The sequence below is a fragment of the Accipiter gentilis genome, chromosome 14 (genome assembly GCF_929443795.1).
Source record: "Accipiter gentilis chromosome 14, bAccGen1.1, whole genome shotgun sequence".
Classification (NCBI taxonomy): Eukaryota; Metazoa; Chordata; class Aves; order Accipitriformes; family Accipitridae; genus Astur; species Astur gentilis.
The window spans coordinates 28,888,974-28,909,835 of NC_064893.1; the positions used below are offsets into that span (position 1 = coordinate 28,888,974).

The following is a 20,862-nucleotide window of genomic DNA, read 5'->3' on the forward strand; positions in this document are numbered from 1 at the left end:
AATTTCCTCTGTACAATAATGTTTCATCAATGTATTCTCTCAGCTCCATCAGATATTTATTCAGCCAAATAGAGCACAAATCGCTGAGCATAAAACCACTACCGAGTGCTTGCAGTATCATCCATTAGCTCCATGATTTCCTTGACAGCTCAAAGGATTGCAGACTGCCAATTATAATTAAATAGAGCTCCCTATGGTCTTAAGCAGAGCTTCTCATTGCACTGGATAGGAAAATGCAGGTTAAAACCCAAGAATAACCTAAAATGGACACAAACCTGGTCCTAGCAACTCTGTTTTACAGAACTGGAAATATCTCTGTAAACAATATTTATATGACATTTGCATTGGGCAGAATACACAAGCTGTGACATTCTTACGGTCAGCTGGTCTTCTATTCAGGAAATCCAGTAGGAGGCTCACATGAAAATTTAAGAAGTACATACTGTATCATTCAGATGCACATATATAACATCTTTACAAATGGAGAAAAAGATTAATTTTGACAGCTTCAGTTCATAATGCATTAAACAACAGAATTTTTGTAACAGCCACAAAGCCAATGGAGAAAGAATACAAAATGTTAAAGTAACTCATGACTTCTGAATGACTTTTGAAGGAGCAAACCTACTGGCATCTTACCTGACTGATCTAATGAGACTTATTTCCAACTTAATCTTTTTTGGGGGAGGGGTGGAGGATGGACACACACCAACACCAGCAAAAACCTCCTCTTTGCTAGTTCACTAAGCAAGGGTATAATTACCTAATTATAAATACCATGGGTCATACAGTCCTTAATTATATGGACATCTACCTCCAATACCTGTCCCTACAAATGACTAGCAAGATTTCCAAGAAGCCATGCATGTACATAATTATTTGCAAATTAAGCAAAAATTTGCATTCCAGATCTCTGTATTTCACATTGGGTCAGAATAAAATATTTTTAGAGTGCATGTTAATAATAAAAATCTAGTTCTGCAACCGGACCTTAAAAGTGGAAGGACATGGCCTTGCAGCAGTAATTCACAGGAGAGGCACCTAAAATATCGAGATGGTTCACAGATGATATTAAATTGATCTTGGGAATTCCTTTCCAATGCATTTATTTTATATCTAGCCCTAGAACTATACATTTGTATAACAATTAGAGGCACATATTAGGGACAACCTCTAAGTGAAAACAATGGGACTCTTTCTATTGACTTCAGAGGGGTTTGATCAAGCTTTAAAGCCCATTCCATACTCCAGCTTGCCCATGTCTCTGTTTTTAGTACCATTCCTGGTGTTGTTTCCTGTATAAATTGGCATGCTTTCCTATTTACCTAACACTGCACTTGCACTGTACTCAAATGGCTAAAACCTTCCAGTGCTTACAAACACATGACTGTCAGACAAGTGTCCGATAGTACATGGATTTTCCTTGTTGCTCTGGCTTCACATTAGATTATGCTAATAGCTTTGAAACATTGGAAGCAGCTGGGGCTGTTGACCTTGCAGTGTACAAGTTCAGAGCCACATCCAATGTCCTTCAAATACATGCAATACTTCCTTAAATCCACTCCTTGCTACAGCATTTCAGAGCGTTTCCCGAATTCGTTGGCGAGTGATGAGACTGCTTTGTTACAATGTTAGTTTTGGTGTAGTTATATGAGAAGAGGACTTTGCCAACAAAATCCCCGTAAATCATCCTTGCACAACACACCCTACTGAGCTCATAATTCGCAACCCTGTCAGTTGTGCTGATGCACCTCTTCATTTGACCATACAGAAAGTCTGATCACTGATTTAAGCCAGGTTAGAAGCAGCACTAACGGAGGGGGATAGGTTTTCAACCTTTATCTTTTTATTGATTCAGTTTATACCACAATCCCACAACTATGTTGGCACAACTGAAGGAGACAGCAAATGACAATGCACTGAACAAGCAGGTCAAAGCAGAACCTCTGAAACCAAATTACTGTTGAAGTCACCGTGTCATGTAACTGTACTCTGAGAGTCTTGTGTTTTAACAGATGCAGTAATCCTAGTGAAAAAAGACTCCTGCCTTTGAAATACTAATTAACTAACTCTTACATGCTCATAAATTCTATTTCAGAATTTGGCTCATTAATAAGTTTATCAGAAATAGCGTTTGTAAAATCCTACTTATTCCAGTGTGGCACTTGACCTAGAAAGGGGCTTTGTAACAACCATCTGAATTTTGACCTCACTGAAAGAGTATGACAGGTAAGATCTGCATTTTACTTGTTGGATAAAGATGTTAAAGGATTTGTTTCCAAAATACATGAAATCAAAGCTGCATAGTCTGAAGGTGTTCACCTGATTACAGTCTACTGCTGTTTGGAAGCAAGGCTGGCAAAGAGTGTATTGTACAACAGAACTGCAGTGCAGAAATTTCCATGATTAAATTGTTCTGACTTTGCTTATGATAATGCCATAGTCTCCAGCTTTGAAGTCATGGAACAGAAAATCTGTCTAATTCTGTCTTGGGCTAACTTTTCAGGTTAAAAGTTTACTGTTAAGACTTATCCTAGAAAAACAACCACCACCTCTGTCCATCAAATATGTTATGTTCAAATTGCTAAGAAGCCTGCCCTTCCAAAATTTGCAGCAAGATGGCATCTGCACCATTAAGAAACAGCATAGACTAGATGAGCAGATTGTTTTAAGCTTGCTTGCTGTCATGGCAACATACACAACTGTCAAAAAAATGATACTTAAAAAGTAAAAAAAGTTACCTCAGTTTTTGCTGAAGAATGGTTTCTCAAGAAGACTTACTACATCTGCAAAAGAGCAGAAGCACAACCTCTGCAGCAATAATCTTGCTGCACATCCATATTTTGCCTAAATAAGGATGCAAAACACTACATAAATCCTTACTTCATCTCTCTGAAAGCAGTAACTTTACTATGTAGGAACGTTATTCAGTCCTAGTTTTCTGTAAAATTAAACTAAAATTTCCTGGAATTTATTTATAGCTGTTCTGCTTCCCTTCTCAAGTCTTGTTTCAGGAACTGGTGAGCAGGAAATTGAATGCATGGAACCATCCCAAGGTTTACTCTATCCTAGACACATATAAACCTAGGTAACACACAGAAGCACTCAGAGAAGTAGGAACACGTACCATGGAGTGATCAATGCATTCCTCCCTGGGCAAGCTCAAACAGCAAGCTTAATTCCCTTAAATCAGTTCTGCACACTGCAGGTCCACTGACTCTTCTGTTACACTATGTAGCACATGAGTATGACAACTGGAACCAGTGGCTATGACTTCTGGGGAGCCATGCAAAGCACAACTTCAATCTCAAAACAGATACTCTTCTGCTATCCTGGACCTTGCTTGTCATGAGTTCTAATCAATTTGATCTTTCAGCCTCTTGCCTTCAGCTGCTGATCGACTCTAGACTTCCTGTATTTCCTCCCATGAAGACAAGCCCAATTTAGCTCCGAGTTATACGAGATTGTGTCTTCTGTGAGATGCTCATAAATCCTGATTATTATGGTCTTCAGTAGATTTCGGGTCACCAAGAACTGCAAACTGTGATCTACTGAAGGCAGCTCTGTCACTAGTTTCATGTGTCACTGGCCCCAAAAGTATTTTAACTCTCCAGCTGCCAAATTTCTTGTGTGTCATGGTCAGTGTGTGAAATACCAGCCAAAGTCCTGTGTTACACAAGAAATGAAACTGATATACAGATGACACCAAAATGCCATTGAAGTAAATGTTGAAACTTAGACTAACAAGAGTGGAATTAGAATTTTGTCCCGCAACTCTACAGCAAAGATTCCTCAGCTGTCATCTAATTAGCACGGAACACCAATTTTCCCTTTCTGCTTCTGCTGACAACTGAATGATCTTCACTATTTGAATTAATTTGAAAAAGTTATACATCAAAATTATTTCAGATTGGGTAACAGCAAGATGAGATCTGAATCAGAAGGTACTGTCTGAATACAATACATAATAAAAAGAAAGGACATCTCTGATAAGGGTACAAGTTATCCAAAAGTCATCCCTGAAAAAGTGAGCTATGTTGCTTCTAAAATACAAACACTTCCAACAGCAAAGTGTAAGCAAAACAAAGGTTTTTCTTTTCATATATATTTTATTTCCTAATGGAATTTAAGTGCTCAAAATAGTTATTAAAAAAGTCTACTTATTTTCTAAGCAATTTACTACTTTCAAGGAGAAAGAAAACGTACAATAATTACAATAAAAATACAATAAAACTACAATAATTACAATGTATTTGTCTCCCTTGCACTGTGGTCATGTATTGCTTACCCTCTGCGAGATGGAACCCATGATCCAATGATGTGAGTGAGATATACGGAAAGCATAGGAGCTGCAGCCACCTGCAAACTGTATATATTCTAGTAATACTGCATATGTTGATCTCATTGAAGCAAGCTGATAAAAAAAAAAAAAAAAAAAATCACATAATGTACTAAAAGTAGGGGTCTTATGGTGGTTATTAGTACTTGAAATACATGTGTACAAATACAATTTACTCAGCCGTTCATTGTTCCATACATCCTAAGGAGCCTCTGTTTCATAATAGAGAAAAGACAGAGTATTTTCTCTGGCCTAGACTGCAACTATGGATAAACCTAAGTGATGTGTTAATTTCTAGCACTAATGTAAACATGGTTTCATGCTTTCTCCAGTAGTACAGGGGATCACATTGCAGTTTAGAACAAAGCCTTCCACCTTCCTTCCAAACCACAATTCCTTCCCAGGCATGTGCCCACCTGTTCTTGGGACAAAATGATCACAATCTCTTAAATTGGACTTTCATAAGCAAGTGGCAAGCAGTCTTTTTTTTTATTTATTTATTTTTTATAATCCAAAAATCAATTAGTAGTAGATGCCAAGTTTTAGCCATTTGTGAACTTCCCCCACTTAGTATACTAAGTCAAGTAGCTTCCATCATTTTTTCTCTTCAATACATCCAAGTGATTTTGAAACCTAAATAATGGAAAGAAAATAATTTATATAAGAAAAGCTGACAGACATAATTGCTCAATGAAAGGGTTGTGTTAGTGAAGAGCTCACGTACTTCAGGCCTGGCATGCAAGATGACAACCGGTGAAGGAAAAAGCTTCTGAACATACTGCAGCCAGGCAGAATGAGGAAAGGAGTTAAAGAGAACAGCCTGATAGCAGCAAATCTGCCACAGCGCCTATTAATGCCCATAACACTTTCAGGATCACAGCCCTAGAAGCATGAAATAGAGCACAGTGATTTTCCTAACGAAGTCTCAATTGAATGCAAATTATTCCTCCTGTATTTCTTCTTTGCTGGACACATGAAGTGAGGAAGGTGACTAGCAAGCTTTCCACAACACTTTCTGACACTCGTTTCACGAATACTGCCGAGCCTGGACTTAAGAGTACTCAGGCAAGTTAAGACTGCCAGAAACCCTTCACTAGCATGTCTTGGCTATTTTTAGTGTGAAGAAAAGTCCTAGATTTTTACAAATTTCAGTTATGACAGAAATCAAACATTCACCTCTGGATTGTTAGCAAGCAAGGGTCTAAACATAAGCCACTGTTTCCAGCTGCTTGGAAATCATTGGGAAAGCAGCCATCCCTCCTTCCCTTAGTAAATCGGGGGGGGAAGTCTTTAAACAGTTGATATGATCAAACTATTAACCCACGATATTTATACAGTGTTATATGGGCCTAAAATGTTTTCATAAAGTGAGGTTCCCGATTCTACGCAGCCCAAGTTAAACTCCAGGGTCAAGTACCTGCCAAGTTGGGATAAACCCTGGTGAAACCCGTCAGCGTTTACACACGGGGCAGGACCGGGATTGTTGGGTAGAGGCTTTCCTCGGCCTCCGCCTAACAGGATGGACGGGGCAAAGCCCCGGCGAAGCGCCGGCCCTTGAGCAGGTTGTGTTAAACCCCGTTGAAAGCCTGACGGGAAAGCAGGGAAGAAATCCCACCCGTGGGGCGCGTACCTCTGGCGGAGCTTTCCCCTCAGCGCCAACCGTCCCCAGCTCCAGGAATGGTGCCGGGGGGGGGAGGGGGGGGCCCGCCGCTGTGAGGGGAGACGGCTCCTCGCGCGCGGGCGGCCGTTACCCGCTGTGACGTCTCCGCGGGCCGCGCGCCGCCTGCCGCGCGCGCCGCCACCTGCCGCTCGCGCCGCGCAGACGGGGCGGGCGCCGCTGGCGGGCCCCGCCGGGGAACCGGGGGTCGGTCCTCAGGCGAAAAGCGTTTTAACGGGGGAGGTCACACGCGTAGGGACAAGGTACCCCGCGGGGAAAGCGACGCTGAGGGTCAAGTGAAGTCAGCGGAAAGGATTGAGCCGTGACCTCGCACCTGTGAGGACGCCTCCAGGCCTAGAGGTTCGGGCCAGATCACACCATTAAAATGCAGATCAGGCGTCTTTTCTCGCCCTTGAATGTGAGAAAGGACAATTTAATGATTCCAGGTGCAATTTCCTAACTCCAGCGGCAAACTTGCTCTGGGATCTTAGGTTGCGCTTTTTGTATTTACAAACACGCACCAATTTCTTTAAGCTACTGCTATTATCCTGAGGTCTGGAACCTGTACCACTTATGTTACAATGTAACAAGAAATACTTCGCTGGGGTTTCCCATACTAATTAGTAGCGCTTGCAGGGTCTTGGCGACACGGGACATGGCTTTCAGACCTCCCATGTACACAGTTTTTCGTAGTTTTGGATACCTGAGACCATGGAATGCTTTCAGGATGAAAGTGAGAATAATAAGGACCTTCCAGCCGTATGTCTTCATAAGAACACTGTGCCTGTAAAAAAGAGAAAGATCTGTATACAAGAATGTTCATTCCCCAAAAGGCAATGCAGAAAGGAGGAAGATTGGACCTGCTATGGAAGTTGGATGTTATGCCCCTTTCCCTCAGACATATTGAAGTCTAAGGGGAACAAAAAAATGGAGAGGAAAATCAGATTCATCCCTTCAGGGTTCAAACCGGCACAAACAATACTTACACGGCACATCGCCTCTAGCCTCGTTGGCTTTGACAGCGCCGCAGGAGTCCTCTACTGTCTTCCACACACAGTTGCCTTTTCCTTGCTTCTTACACACGATTACTATGCACAGTAATCACATCCCTGTAACTCTCTGTTGGCCTTGGCATGTCACAGATACGAGTTCCCTCCCCATAAGCTGATATGTTGCTGTTACTAGTATAAGCTGCATAATTTGGAATAACTGACATAAGAGTAGATGTTCCTCTTCTCATTGTCATTGCACTGCTACCTAGAGGGACTTAAGTGAGTAGAGCTGTTTTGTCAAGAAGGCGGGCCGCTGAGCTGACTGTCTTCCTTTACATTTTTCCCTGCCTCTTCCTTTCCTGTTCCTTCACTTATGACCGAGCGCGCACCAGAGCTGTGCAAGAAAGCAAACATGAAAATCAGACGGGTGATTCCTAGAATAGCTCTTGAGTATCAGAGATGTTGAATGTGAATGTGTACATGAAGCCACCAATAAACAAGTCCCTGATCCTTTTTCACTTTTTATTTGCCTTCCATAGTAGCAACTACATCAGCATGCCTTGGAGAAGACATCTTTCAAGTCTTTGTACTTACAGAGTTGTGACTGCTGGATGATACTTACATCTCTTCTCAGTGACATGCATTTATCTTCTTGACAAATAAAGGCTCAAAATAGGCCCTATGTCCTCCTTACCGAGAAAGCATCTGAGGGGAAAAAAAACCAGCCACAAAATAAATAGAGACAAGAGCCTTTTAAGCATGGCAATGCTCATCTTTATCGTTACTGTGAGCATACTGAACTACAACAAGCTGGCATAAGATCTAAAAAACTAGGTTAAGAATCGTGAGCCACAGAACAAATGCTTTCTGTTGCTGTATCTAAGAAAACTGCTCTGAGCAAGGCTATTTGTCCCTTGGTCATCAAAACAATTTTAACATGAAAGCTGATACTGTCAATCCAAATATATCCTGAACTTATTTTTCTAAATAACAGCGCAGGAACATCAGAGTTATGCTCACAGATCACATGCAGGCTTCAGATTAATGAAAATGAGATTGTTTAATATTCTGCTGATTCAAGAAAAACAGCACTGACATGACTCACCTCTTTTCTTTCTCCTCAGAGAATCATTCCTTTCTAACACAAGTTAGAATTTCTCTTTATGTAACTAGGCCATGAAACAAGAGTTCAGCTGTCGATCAAACAGAAACCAAATTAATCAAATAATGCATACCATTTATATAATCGCATTTTAAATTTTTTTATCAAGGGAAGGCATATCAAATGGACATGTATTGGTTTGGTTGTGGAACATGCACCAAGCTAAATAAATTTTATTTTTTCTTTTGTGTCCTTGTGCGAATGTTTCATTTTAAGAAGTATTTTTCTGCAACTGAATGGATGCCAATTGCAGAAATATCTGCCACTTAGCTAGAAAAATCTCATCATAACTATTCATCATAAATATCAAAGGCTAGAAATCCTCTGAGAGAGAAATAAACATATCAGATCATTGTACTTTCTGGGAAAATGTTGCAAACTTGTTTACCGCAAGTCTGCTATAGTGAGAAAATAAACCAAATAAAAGGAGAATCATGTTTCTACTAATAGTCATTATGATCCTGCAAACATTTTTGTTTGTGACATTTATAGAATTGTATCAAGTAGTAAAAGGGAACTTAAGGACAATTTTTCAGGTGCTTAGTACCCACAGCTAGAACCAGGCTTAGTTTCATTCCGACTTCAGAGGTGTTTACAAATCAATATACTTACAATATATTGGTTGGTGCACGCCTCCATCGACTTCTGTTTACTTCTGTGAAAATGCTCCATTCCTTTTGGCATTGGTCCTTCAACGTGAAGAAAAGACTTTGCTTCACATTTATTTTTCCTCTCAAAATCCTTGCCCCCCAGAAGGAATGCAGAGCCTGCTTTAAGGTAAGGAAATGAAAAGCACAGATACGTCGTCATCATTATATGTGAAACTTCAAAGTAAAAGACATGCAGATAATCACACTTTTTACAGGAGACACATTATTCAGCAACACAGGTTTAAAGAATTTAATACAATTTTTTTTTTTTCTTGTACCCCCTCCCCCAAACATGATGATGGTTCATTTGGAAATAGCAAGGTGGCCTAGGGGCAGCTCCATCAGCTGGCACGCACAGCACCTAGGATTTATTCCGAGACTGAGTCTCTCGAAGCTTGGTTTGGCAGGAATGAGAGAAAATGAAATGTTTTAACCGAGTCAAAACAGCAAGGCAGATTCCAGCCTTGTTTGACTGATTTCTATCAGACAATATTTTAGGATCCAAAGGAACCCTATAAAGTGTTCTCTATGGAGGCAATCCATATGCGAGTTGGTTAAAAATACATCAGTCTTATCTTGTGTGCTTCTATAGGGTACTAAAGCTGTCTTGGAGATATTTTCTTGGGTTGAAAATACTTTCAATCTTGTATGAATGCTGAAATCTGATATGGAACTTTTCAACTATATATTTTATACAAGATATCAGTACCATTCTTCATTGCAGAAGGCAGGTATATCAATTAGTACAAACAGACTTTCACAGAATTCACTAGAAACCATCAGCATTTTCTAGCATGACCTAAAAGCTATATAGAGAAAAACCTCTCTTTTTAGGACTAAAACCAGATTTGGCTTATTATTTCATTATGAAGGGGAGATTTCTTGCTTGAAAACTGGGCCCAGTACCCATGTCAGACTGCGCTGTCTGTTCGCACAGAAAAATAAACTACCATAAGTAATTTTTAGAGTTCATGACTCCCTTTCAAAGTTGAGTCATGGCAACTCAAAAGCTTAGCTTGAGGGGGAAAGGAGTACAAAATTTATCCTGATCTCTTTAAAGCATCCCTTAAACACGTGTTTTGGATTTATTTGTTTGTTTGTTTCCTTGGGAATGTTTTATAGCATGATAGAAATGGTTCATTTAGCTGTCTTTTTGGAATTATGATGAGCTGTTTGACTTGCAAAGCTTAGAAGAAATTACAAAAACTGACACTGAAAATGTGTCAAGATAGCAATGTTAAGCTCTCAAAAACCCCCAACTTACAGAATGCCCTTGCTACCTTAATTTATTCCTTTGTATTATGATACAGCTTAGATTACACTACCACATGCTACTTTTTCCTTAGGATCTACCTTATACACAGCAAGAAGGGAGAGTACTCATTGAATGAGAAACTCTTTGATATTTTGCTTTAAACCCTTTGTTCAATTTCTGTTCTCGTGACAATGTTCAAACTCGCCGTTAGATGCAGCAGCTTACCCCAGCCATGGGCAGACATTACCGAACAGCCACACTCAGGCCTTGTTCAAATGGACTCTTTGAAGAATTTTCTTATCAAGCTCTACGGTAAATGCAGGCCCACAGACTTCTCTTTTTCAAAAGGCGACAAAGTTGACCAAACCTCGGGGAACACATAGCCCAAAGGTGACTCCCAGATGAGATGTGTGCAGGCGGTTAACGCTGAAACTCCTGCTTGAAGAAAAAAGACAAATACACCTCTCAGTGTGATGGATGTGATAAACCCCCCCAAAATGCAACAAAGACACAACCCCACAGAACTGGGTGGTTTGCCCATGCTTTCAGAAATGGCTAAAACACATTTGCTTTATATAAGATATGCAAAAGGTTTTTCATATATTTCTGTAAAAACAACCATGTACATGAACAAATGACTGCATTAATTGAAAGTTTTCTGACACAAAGTTTCTTCCCTAAAATCTGGCAAACTTACACCTGCCTTACGACAGGAACTCGGTCAGCTTCATGTATAACCATTGCTCCTGAGTCAGCCTAAGAAATCTGCTTGTAGGTACGTGCTAATTCCATACAAAGACAAAAGCCATGTTTAACACAGGCTCCTCATCAACGCCCCGCTATAACAAACGAGGAGAGAACCCACGCGATCCCAGCAACCGCTGGCTGAGCGTTCTGTGGGACTTTACTAGGAGAGCGATTAAAAAGCGTCCCTGGTTTTTACAGGTCAAAACTCCAAGAGGATACTACCCGGACCACCGGGTCCACACAAGCAGCCCCTCTGCTGACACCCACCGCAAGATGAGGAGGGGTCACCTTTCGTTTCAGGAAAAATTCCATGAGACTAGTTATTCCCTTTAAACGAACTCCCAAACCCAACTATTCGGCCCGCCTCGAAACGCCCTATTTCCCCGGGCTCACCGTGAGACACCTCCCTTCCCACACGACCACCCCCAGCCCAAAGGGCGGCACAGGCAGCGGACAGCCGCGACCCCCGCGCGTCCCGCCGCGGAGGAACCGGCACTTTCTGACGCGAGGGGACCCCCCCGCCCCCTCCCGCACAGGACACCCGCCCCCAGCCCCAGGCGGAGACACCCCACGGACACCGAGCCCCGCGGCGGCCGCGCCCCCCCACCCCATGCCGGAGGGTCGCGCCGCTTCCTCCCGCCGGGTGAAGCGCCCCGAATGCTGCGAGGGACGGGACCGGGACCGGGACCGGGACCGGGGAGGGGGGTCCCGTCCTCGCCCCGCATCCCGGGGGCGGGGCGGCCCCTCCCCACGCCCCCAGTCACGTGCTCCCGATGGGGGCGGAACCCCGAAGCCGCGCGCACCTGCGGCGGCCCCCGCCTTTGTGCAGTGCAGGTGCAGCGCCCGTCCTCCCCCCCCCCCCCCCCCCCTCCACCCTTCCCCGGCCCCCCCCCGCCGTGACGTCACACGGCCGCTCGCGGGGCACCATGGGAGAATCCCAATGTTTTCCAACGGATGCGCTCAGCACCGCGGCGGCTTGAGGCGACTCCGGGAGCGACGCTCGGGGGTGCGTCCCGGGAGGGGACGTCCCGGGAGGGGGCGGCGGGGGGCCGGGCCGGCGGTCCGCGCCCCGGCTCTTCCCCACCCCGCCAGGCAGCATGGCCCACCCTCCCTGAGGCGCCCGAAGCTGCCCGCTGAGTGCCCGGTGCCGGCGGAGCGCCCCGCCGCAGCCTGCCCACGGCGCCGGGGAAGATGCTGCCGCGGCTGGTCTTGCCCGGCTGACGCCCCTCCGCCGCCGCCGCCGCCGCCGCACCCCCGTCCCCATTGTCCCCCGGCCGCCTCCGGCTCCATGAGCGCCTCCTCCTCCCCCCGCCTCTGAGCTTCCCGCCCTCCACCTCATGGCTGCGTCGGAAGAAGGGACCGGCTGCTTTCTCCCCCGAGGCAGGTCGCAGAGTGACCCCAGCATCCTCACCGACCCCGCGGGCCCCGGCGCCGGGGAGCACCCAGGTAACGGCCCCGGCTCTCTCCCCGGCAGCTCCCGGGGCGGGGGGGCGGGCAGGGGCGCGCCGGGACCGTCGGCCGGTTTGTGTAGCCCGGCCGGGCGGGGAACCGGGATCGTGTTTTCCGCAGCCGGCGCTGAAACGATGCAGAGGTTTAGCATCCGACGAGGATGAAGAGCGGAGCTCTTCCCGCGGCTTCGCGATCGCAAACGTTCCTCCGCAAAGTGAGCGTGCGGGGGGCGCGGCTGGCGCCGGGCAACCGGCGGGGTCCCCGGGGCCGCCCGCGGGCGGGCGCTGCGCTCCGGCGGGGCAGCCGGTAACACGGCGGCCGAGGTTCGCTGCCGGCTAATGGGTGACTTTCCTGGGGTGGGGGGAAAGGAGGTCTGGTAAAGCAGGCTGTTTGCAGGGGATCACCATGGAGACAAGGGGAAGCAGAGTCGTAATTAAACGCTTTCTCCCCACAAGAAGGTAATTTTCACTTCGTAGGGAGAAGCGTAATCTTCTTATGAAGTGTAGGCACAGGGGGTGGTGCTGGGGGGACGCAGCCGAATCGCTAGTATATAAATAGAATATTGTGATTAGATTTTTTTTTTTTTCTTCTCCCCTTGAACAATGGCTAATGGTGTTTTCAGCTTAACTTCACTTTGAGGAATAATCCTAAACGTCTGTTGGTGGTGACTCAGTAATTTCAGATTGTCAGAATCTAAGCAATCGTGACCCCTGTAGAAAAAAAAAAAAAAAAAAAAAAAAAAAGGAAACAAATAACCACATCACTTTGATGTGATGTGATTGCACAGAAAGGCACAACAACAAGCTGGAAGCAAAGGCTAGGAGCCAGTTTACTCTCAGTTTATCTGAATAGATGGTCATACAAGAACTGGAACGTTTCTTTATGAGGAGTAATCAAAACAGCCTAAGACAATGAATGGGGTGTTGATCATCACTGCCCATTACACTGAATTCTAAACCTAGAAATGGGTTTGGGTTTTGGGTCAGGCACTATCCGCCTGAAAGAGACAGTCCCTGGACGCAATTTTGGATTGAACTTCAGTTCCAGCCTTTTTCAGATTACTGAGTGAATAAAATATTCCAGGCTATTTTCCTACACCTGCTATACTGCTTCCTTCTGCGCCAAGGAGGATATTAGTATTTGTAACTATTTCAAGTTCTTCTATTTATTTGTCTTATCAAGCAATTCTGAGCACCTTGCTCTGGAGTGAAATACAAATTAAATTAAGGCAAACAGTAGATGATTTATCTCTGATGCCCAAGTGTTCCGATACCCTAAGTGAAGGGAACAAAGGACGCTTCTAACATGAACTGCTCGACTCACTCCCAGAGGGGCAATCTTGACTGAAAAAGGAATGTATGTTTCTGCCATTTGATTTCTGGAAGCAGAAGTGACTAATGAAAGGAAGGCATATGCAATCTCAATTTTAATTCCTCTATATTATTTTCTGCTAATTAATTATTTCGGCCTTTGTGAAATGTACAACAAAGAAAGCACACAACGTGTCCGACAAATAGACAAAGATATAAACATTATTATGCTTTTTGTAAGGGGAAAGAACTATCAATACTAAGTAGCATTTTTTCCCCCCTAATACAGACTTCATCAGATAGGACAGTGTCCCACTGCATGGCAGAAGCTATACTAATATGCAAGAAAAGATGTCTTTTACCATACTGTGTTATACATACAATATGTGGAGAGAAACAAAAGGTGATAAATACATATGGTTTTTGTCCAGGTAGGTATAAATAGTTAGTAGTAGGGTTAGCACGTTTGGTAAGCTTTTCAGGTTTTAAATTTGTTTATCAAGTAGTATTGAACATCTGTATGCTGCAAAATGATAATAAAATAAACATAAATGACTTAATTTAAATAATATTTTACCCAACAGTGTTGTAAGCAATCACTTGCTATGAGCAATTTCATACAATCGGCTACTCAAAACCCTGAAATACAGTTTATATATTGTAAGAATTATGTATGCTAGATGACATAACTGTAATTTACCTTATTTTATTATTCTGGAAAATAACTTTATCATTATAATACCAACATAACTATCTATGGACTCTAAGTCAAAAGAAAGTCTTAGGAATGCTAAATGATATATACAAAGTTTGTGTTTACATCCCAACCCTGCTTGCAGACAAACCATGTAGAGAAGTAAGTTTGAACATGTAGGCATCTTTGTTAATTTAATAACTAAATTAATATTCATTAACATTTAAGTCATGCATTTAAATTATACAGACAAATAAGTCAATAACAAATATGGATATAACTGATCACTACAAAAACATTCCTGCTTTTATACGGCATTTGAATGATACTATATTCCTACTGGAGATGCACTCTTGTTTTGCAACATTTTCTTGAATGCATGATGTGGTCAAGGATTATTATGCACCAATTCATTTGGCTATGTCTAGTGTAGGGAAGTATCTCGAGGTAGAAAATGTGGTAAGAGATGAAGCCAGCCTATACTCTAAAGGTTTTTCTGGTGTTCATGTGGGTTTGTTTAAAGACATAATTTATATTCCTCTTCTTGACCTATACAATTACGGTATTTTTTTTTTTTTTAGCTCAGATTTACACAGGAAATTTCAGTGACATAGCTGAGAATGTAGAGGTGGCAGCATACAGCTTTTCATGTATTTACCTAAGAAAATTCTCTGATGCAGTGCTTCATTTTCCTCTCTCTCTTGAAACGCCAGCTTGACAGTAGTATTAACTGTACACAGCATGGTTACAAGACTTGCTGGCTGTCTTGCAGAAGTTCAGAATCTTCTATCACTGGACCATATAATCCCTTTTTAGCTGATACTAAGTAATGTAAACATCAGGTTCAAGGAACTCAGGATGAATAGACTGCAGATGGCGAGTGTTAGTTCACCTTCCTATTGCTTTCATTTGCAATTTTTTTGATGAACTATTGCTTGAAGTCAAATCTCAAAGGGAGTTTCCCACATGAGAACAAAGCTGAAGTTTGTTTTTTGGGTTTTTGTTTGTTTGTGGGTTTCTTGTTTGTTTGGCTTTTTTGTTTGTTTTTTAGAGAGGACTCCCTCTTCTTCCAGCAAGAGCACAGAATAACTAAGTAACTGGCTGATTCAAATAGCATTAGATGTTGATTTTTGAGAAGTTCTGGACACTCACAATCCTGACTGATGCCAGCAGAAGCTGCAATTACTCCAAGCCTTGAACAATCGGGGCTTCACGATAAAACTTCTTCTCTAGTGTGCTTTTCTTCACAAAGCATTCACTGTAGAAATGAAAAGATCTTTTATAACCTTGATTTACTAGAACAGATGTATTCTTTACAGACTACAGTGAATTTTATCACATGTAAAAAACTTAAAAAATAACACACGCCACTATGATCTTATTAAATGTTCCTGTAGTAAACAAGATAAACAAGGTGTTCAGTAAACTCGACTAGAGGCAGTTAATAGCTATTTATTCTAAAACAGGGATACAAATTCACTGATTTAGATCCTTCACATGCAACTTTAATTAAATAGCATCTCCTCACAGTGATCAATTAAGACGCCACAGTCATGGTCTGAGAAGAAAATATGGACTTCAGTTTTCTGTGCAGGCTCTACTGACAAATAGATAATTTCCCCCAGCATATAAATGGTCCATATAATTCCTAATGGTAATGTAGAGAATACTGGAAATAGTATAAGAAAGATAAGAAGGAATGAATGTTTCTCTATTTTAATTGAATCAGTTATTTTCTCTTTTTAGACAAAATAATGCATTTCAGCCTGTGATTTAAGTGAACTATTTTATGGCCACTGAGCAATATTTTATGAGGATTACTATAGTACAGCGAACACTGGACTTCGTATTTCAGTCTTTATTTAAGCACACTGTCACACTGAGTGAGCAAGCCTCAAAAAGAAATGCGTCCTGAATTTGAGAAACACATATCAAAATACTTAAGTCTTGCTTAACTATAGACTGTCTCTAGACTGTGTTGTTATTAAGAAATTGAATTTAATTATTATTGTGCTATGACTTCATGCCGGATTCACAGGAGAAGAATCACAATTAACAAAACTTTCATTTGGAAATCCTCATAGGAAAGAGTTCTAAAACCAGCAGTATCCTTCCCTGCTACCATTAATACGGCTGTTCAAAGTCCCATTGTTTTCACTGAGCTTGGGAGAAGGCCAGAATATCCAGTTGTATCAAATTTTGTATAAAACGAAACAAGTTAATCGATTGTAGATCTGGGGTTAGCTCTGAGCTGAAAAACTACTCTAAAAAGTACCACATTCTGCCATGACATCAAGGGGGATTTTTTGAGGCAGTTAAGAAAGTTTAAAAATTATAAAATGCTAGTTAAGTTCTAATTTAAAGAATTAAAAGGTGATGGAAGATGATTTAGATGGTAAAAGACAGCAGTCACTTAAGAAAACGTAATGCAAAGAGGGATTTCATTAGTTCCAAAGATCGTAGTTTTTTCCTTTCCCCTTTCTCTTTCCCTTCCTCCATTCTTCCAGGTAAGGATCAAGAGAGAAAGCAGAGTCTAAAGAGGGCAGGGGTATGAAATTCAGAACAGATTTCTGTATCACCATCTATTTGAGAGACAGTTGAAGGAAGCCAAAATATTGCTCTCATTATATCCTTCCAGCAGTCACAGGGCATAGAAAAGATTGACAATCTCATTTGATTTGTAGTCATAAAAGACAGGGCTCCACAGACTGAAGAAGAGCGCACCATGTCAAAACTCTGTATTACTTGAGGAGATACAGACAACCATGACAATGTGTGAAAATGTCACACACACACCCCCCTACCCCCCCTTAATTTTGGGATAATCCAGTTTGATTTGTGTAAGTATTCATCGGTGCCATCACGCTTTGCTCTCCATGCTGCTACTTTTCCTCCCTGGCACTGTGCAATTAAAGAATGCTTTTTCAAGATTGGTATTACTGAGTTCTTCAGCTGGACCTTGACAGAGGTCCACCATGTCTTCCTTCTCCTCCAATGTAGGATCTGCACCAAGGCGAGGAGCTGTTGTGGTGCAAGCAGTAGCGTTAGATGTTGTTAACAGCTATACTAACATAATTTCTTAGCATTCTCATTGGAAAAGACTGATGAAGGGGGCTTCTCAGCCTCTATGCTATTTGCTGTGGTGTGCTTCAAGATCTGACAAGTTAAAGCTACTTCAGAATAGTTGTTCCAGAGATGTACAACTATGTCGCTGCCAGACATTAATTCCCTTTTTATTTCTATTGATAACATGTGTAATCAGCAGCACTGTGCACTGAATTAACTCAAGGAGAGAACAACTGCATAAAATGTAAAGCTCCTTCATTATGTTTCTAGTTATCATAATTCAAAAGTTTTATAGCAGGAAACATTCTTGTAAGTGTTCTTCTAGGATGCTAAGAAGAGAATTGAAGTGTTACGTTCCTTTTATATTGTCTCTCTTTGGGCTGAAGGATGACCTGTAACCCAGCAGGGCCTCACAGGCAATATGAGGACATCAGCCATCTAAGTAATGCCTAGGGAAAGTTGTAATGCAATAAAACATCAAGTATAGGAATACTCTATACTAGGGCTTCCCCCCCTCCCCGCCCCCATTTTAAAGCTGTAACCTAGCCTGAATAGACTGTGCCACTCCCTTCATATGCCTATCATTGTTTTCTCATAATGTTTTAGGGTTGATTTATGCTGCTAAAGATTTTAATTAACACTTGTTGCTGACATATTTGTTCCTTCAACAAGTTTGCTCAGTTTGAGTCTTGTGCATAGTGTTAAGCTGCTTGTTAGCAATTGGAAAGCTATGCTTTTCCTCCTTAACCATCAGGACAATGGTAAACTGCATGATGTTGGAAGCTACTGGCAGGGGAGGTTTGAAAACTCAAAAGCATATTAAAAGTAAAGTATAGCAGGTTTGGGCTGCAAATGCTTGAATGGAACAAAGGGAAGGCAAAGAGAAACAGGGGTACAAGTGGAGCGCAGATAGATTGGTGCCACCTTTTGAATCTGCTCTAGTCACTTCTGCTGCAAATCTATTCATTCCAGGCCCATAATTCAGAAAATCTTGTAACCACGTGCTTAACTTAAAACAATGGCTTAAGACACAAGGAAATTGATAGCGGAGTGAGCACCAGAACAGAAAATGATGCTGTTGATGCCCTGCCTGTCAGTTGGCTGGTGCTCTCATCCCTTTGTGGCCATTTAGATCACTGCAACTTGCATCAGGGACTTGTAAGCTCATCTGTGATGTCTTTAGTTGCTGCATAAATTTTCAAATTTGATGCTAACACTTGAGCCAGGCCACGTGTTAAATGTTTTTTTTTTTTTTCCACCAGAAAGATTTTGGTTTCCATTTCATTTTCCCATATCAACAAGTCCGTTCTGTTAACAGAGTTTGTTTAGCCTGCATCGTATTTCTTTTGAAACAAGACGTATACGAGGTCTCCTACGTCCTTTCCCAACATTATTAATTTACGACCAAAATTAAATAAGCTATTCAGTGCTTTTGCTCCAGTTTATGGCTTAACCCTATGTTTCATATATATGAAGCTTTGTGATATTTTAAGTTCTCTCATTCAAAGTCAGAATGCTTCTGTTCAAATCCAATCAAAGGGCTCCCAGCAGAAACTTACTGTTCCACACATAATGGGGAATATACTCAGGAATACTCAGTAGGGACTAGAAACATGCAGGATGTTAATTTACTTAATATCCCATTTCCTTTTACATTGAAATCCAAATTTCATTCCTATAAGGCTCCCCAGAACATTTGCTATTTGTGGGAATGTAGAGCTAGAGGATTTTTGTGACACAGCATCAGAAAAATGATCACTGTATTACCAAGTACTGCAATGCGAGTTATACTTTAACAAATGGTCCATTGTGCTTTTGGGAAGGGCTTTTTCTTTCTCATCAAATCCCCAGTCCCTCACTGGTCTGATCTAATGGAACCCCAAGTCCCTGTGATACAGAGAAACTTTACTGGAAGCACAGAATTCCTTTTTTTCCCCTCTGTCCCTCAGTAGAGAATCTCCTCCTACCCCAGCAGCCTTGCTCCCTGGTGCGTGACTCATCTCATATGCATGGCAGTTCTTCAGCATTCTCCAGGAGGGGAGAGTAATCTCTCCATTTCTGGAGAGGAGAATGGGCACAGTGCACTTGGGCAAGCTGCATAGGTGGGACTTACTAGATTCTATTGCTCTGAATGTGTAATTTTGGTACTGCATATATTTAGATTTGTGACAATGGTGTGGTATCATCATGTTGCATATTACTCAACAAGATGCATGCTTAACACAAACTGCTTTATGCTGGTTGCCTGGGTATTTTACTTACTGAAACTCTAACTACTTCGTTTATTTTTGGGGATTCCAGAGAGAGCTTGGTGAAGTTACATTTTAATGCTACTTTTGCAGCAGTTAAATAAGATCAGTTAGTTAAGTATGCTATTAATGTTGAACATTGTTTTTAGGCTTTTCCAAGGTTAGACTGTTCCCAGTGTTTGGAGATTTGTATTTAGCCAAATATTAGAGTTCTGTAAATGAAATAGAGACCTTTAAAGGCGGGGGGGGGGGGGGGGGGGGGGGGGGGGAAGTGTTTTACAGTTCTCTTTTCTTCTAAATCCCAAGTTGGCAAGTAGTCTGAATGTTGCTGAAAAGATACTTAAAACATTTAAACATCTTAATCCAGGAAGTGGAAATACTGATTATACACCATCATAACCTAGACCAGATTTATGAGAGTGAGGTCATCATATCGGAAATACTTTACTTCTGCATCCTTGAGTAATAACTGAGGGTCCTGTTTTCCTCCCAGCTTTGCATTCATTGTGTTCTGAGCAGAAAGATTGGGGTTCTGAGCAGAAAGATTGGGCAGAATCTCACTTTGAAATGGAGAAGCCTAAGGGACCATCACACAGTGCAAATGTGCACTCTGCTCCCACATTAAAGAGACCCAATGCACTGCTATTCTGATATTCCAGATGCTTGTTGGTTCTCTTATTCTCAGTACTACTAGCAAAACCCTTGGGACGCATAAAGGATTAGGTCTAAAAACATCAGAGTTAGACTAGGTAGTCTATCACATGTCAGTGAAAAGCTTTTTCACTAGTTATCTGATCTAACAGTTTCTATTATCCCTTGTTGAATCAGAATTAATTTGTTAGTTCTAGAATGTCTTAAATACTATAGCTCCTCTAGTTCCTGGGAATCCTTTCTCATGCACCAGAAGGAACCTAGTTATGTACACACAAGTTCTTTCTTCACACTTACGTTTAGTTGCAGCAACTATACTCTGGCATAAAAAGCAGCAGGGGTGACATTGCACACTGACATCCTCCAAACAATGGAGGATTGATTTTTTAATTATTTTTATATTGATATCTAAATGCATTTGCATCTTATTGAAGAAATTTTTAGGTCTTAAGTATACAACCATCAAAGCAAGCTGTATGAGTGAAAAAGGGCTTTTTCAGAGTTACAGTATCTCATACATCACACAGAGAAGTATTACAGGTCTCTTGTATACTCTCTACAAAGGGCATTTCTATTTCCCTCCTTAACTCTTCAGATGTTTTCATGCATCACAAAAGAACTATCACAGATTACAAAAAAGG

The 20,862-nt window shown here is 41.9% G+C and overlaps 1 protein-coding gene across 2 annotated transcripts in view; it reads left to right on the plus strand.

The window, feature by feature from the left end:
- Positions 1 to 11,858: 11,858 nt before the first annotated feature.
- The window catches only part of PHACTR3 (phosphatase and actin regulator 3), a 116,576-nt gene continuing 107,572 nt past the window's right edge, over positions 11,859 to 20,862 (plus strand). For both annotated transcript variants that reach the window (XM_049816544.1, XM_049816545.1), the window contains exon 1: positions 11,859 to 12,248. In XM_049816544.1, coding sequence (XP_049672501.1) covers positions 12,140 to 12,248 — 109 coding nt within the window. In that variant the 5' untranslated portion in view covers positions 11,859 to 12,139. The remainder of the gene's footprint in view (positions 12,249 to 20,862) is intronic.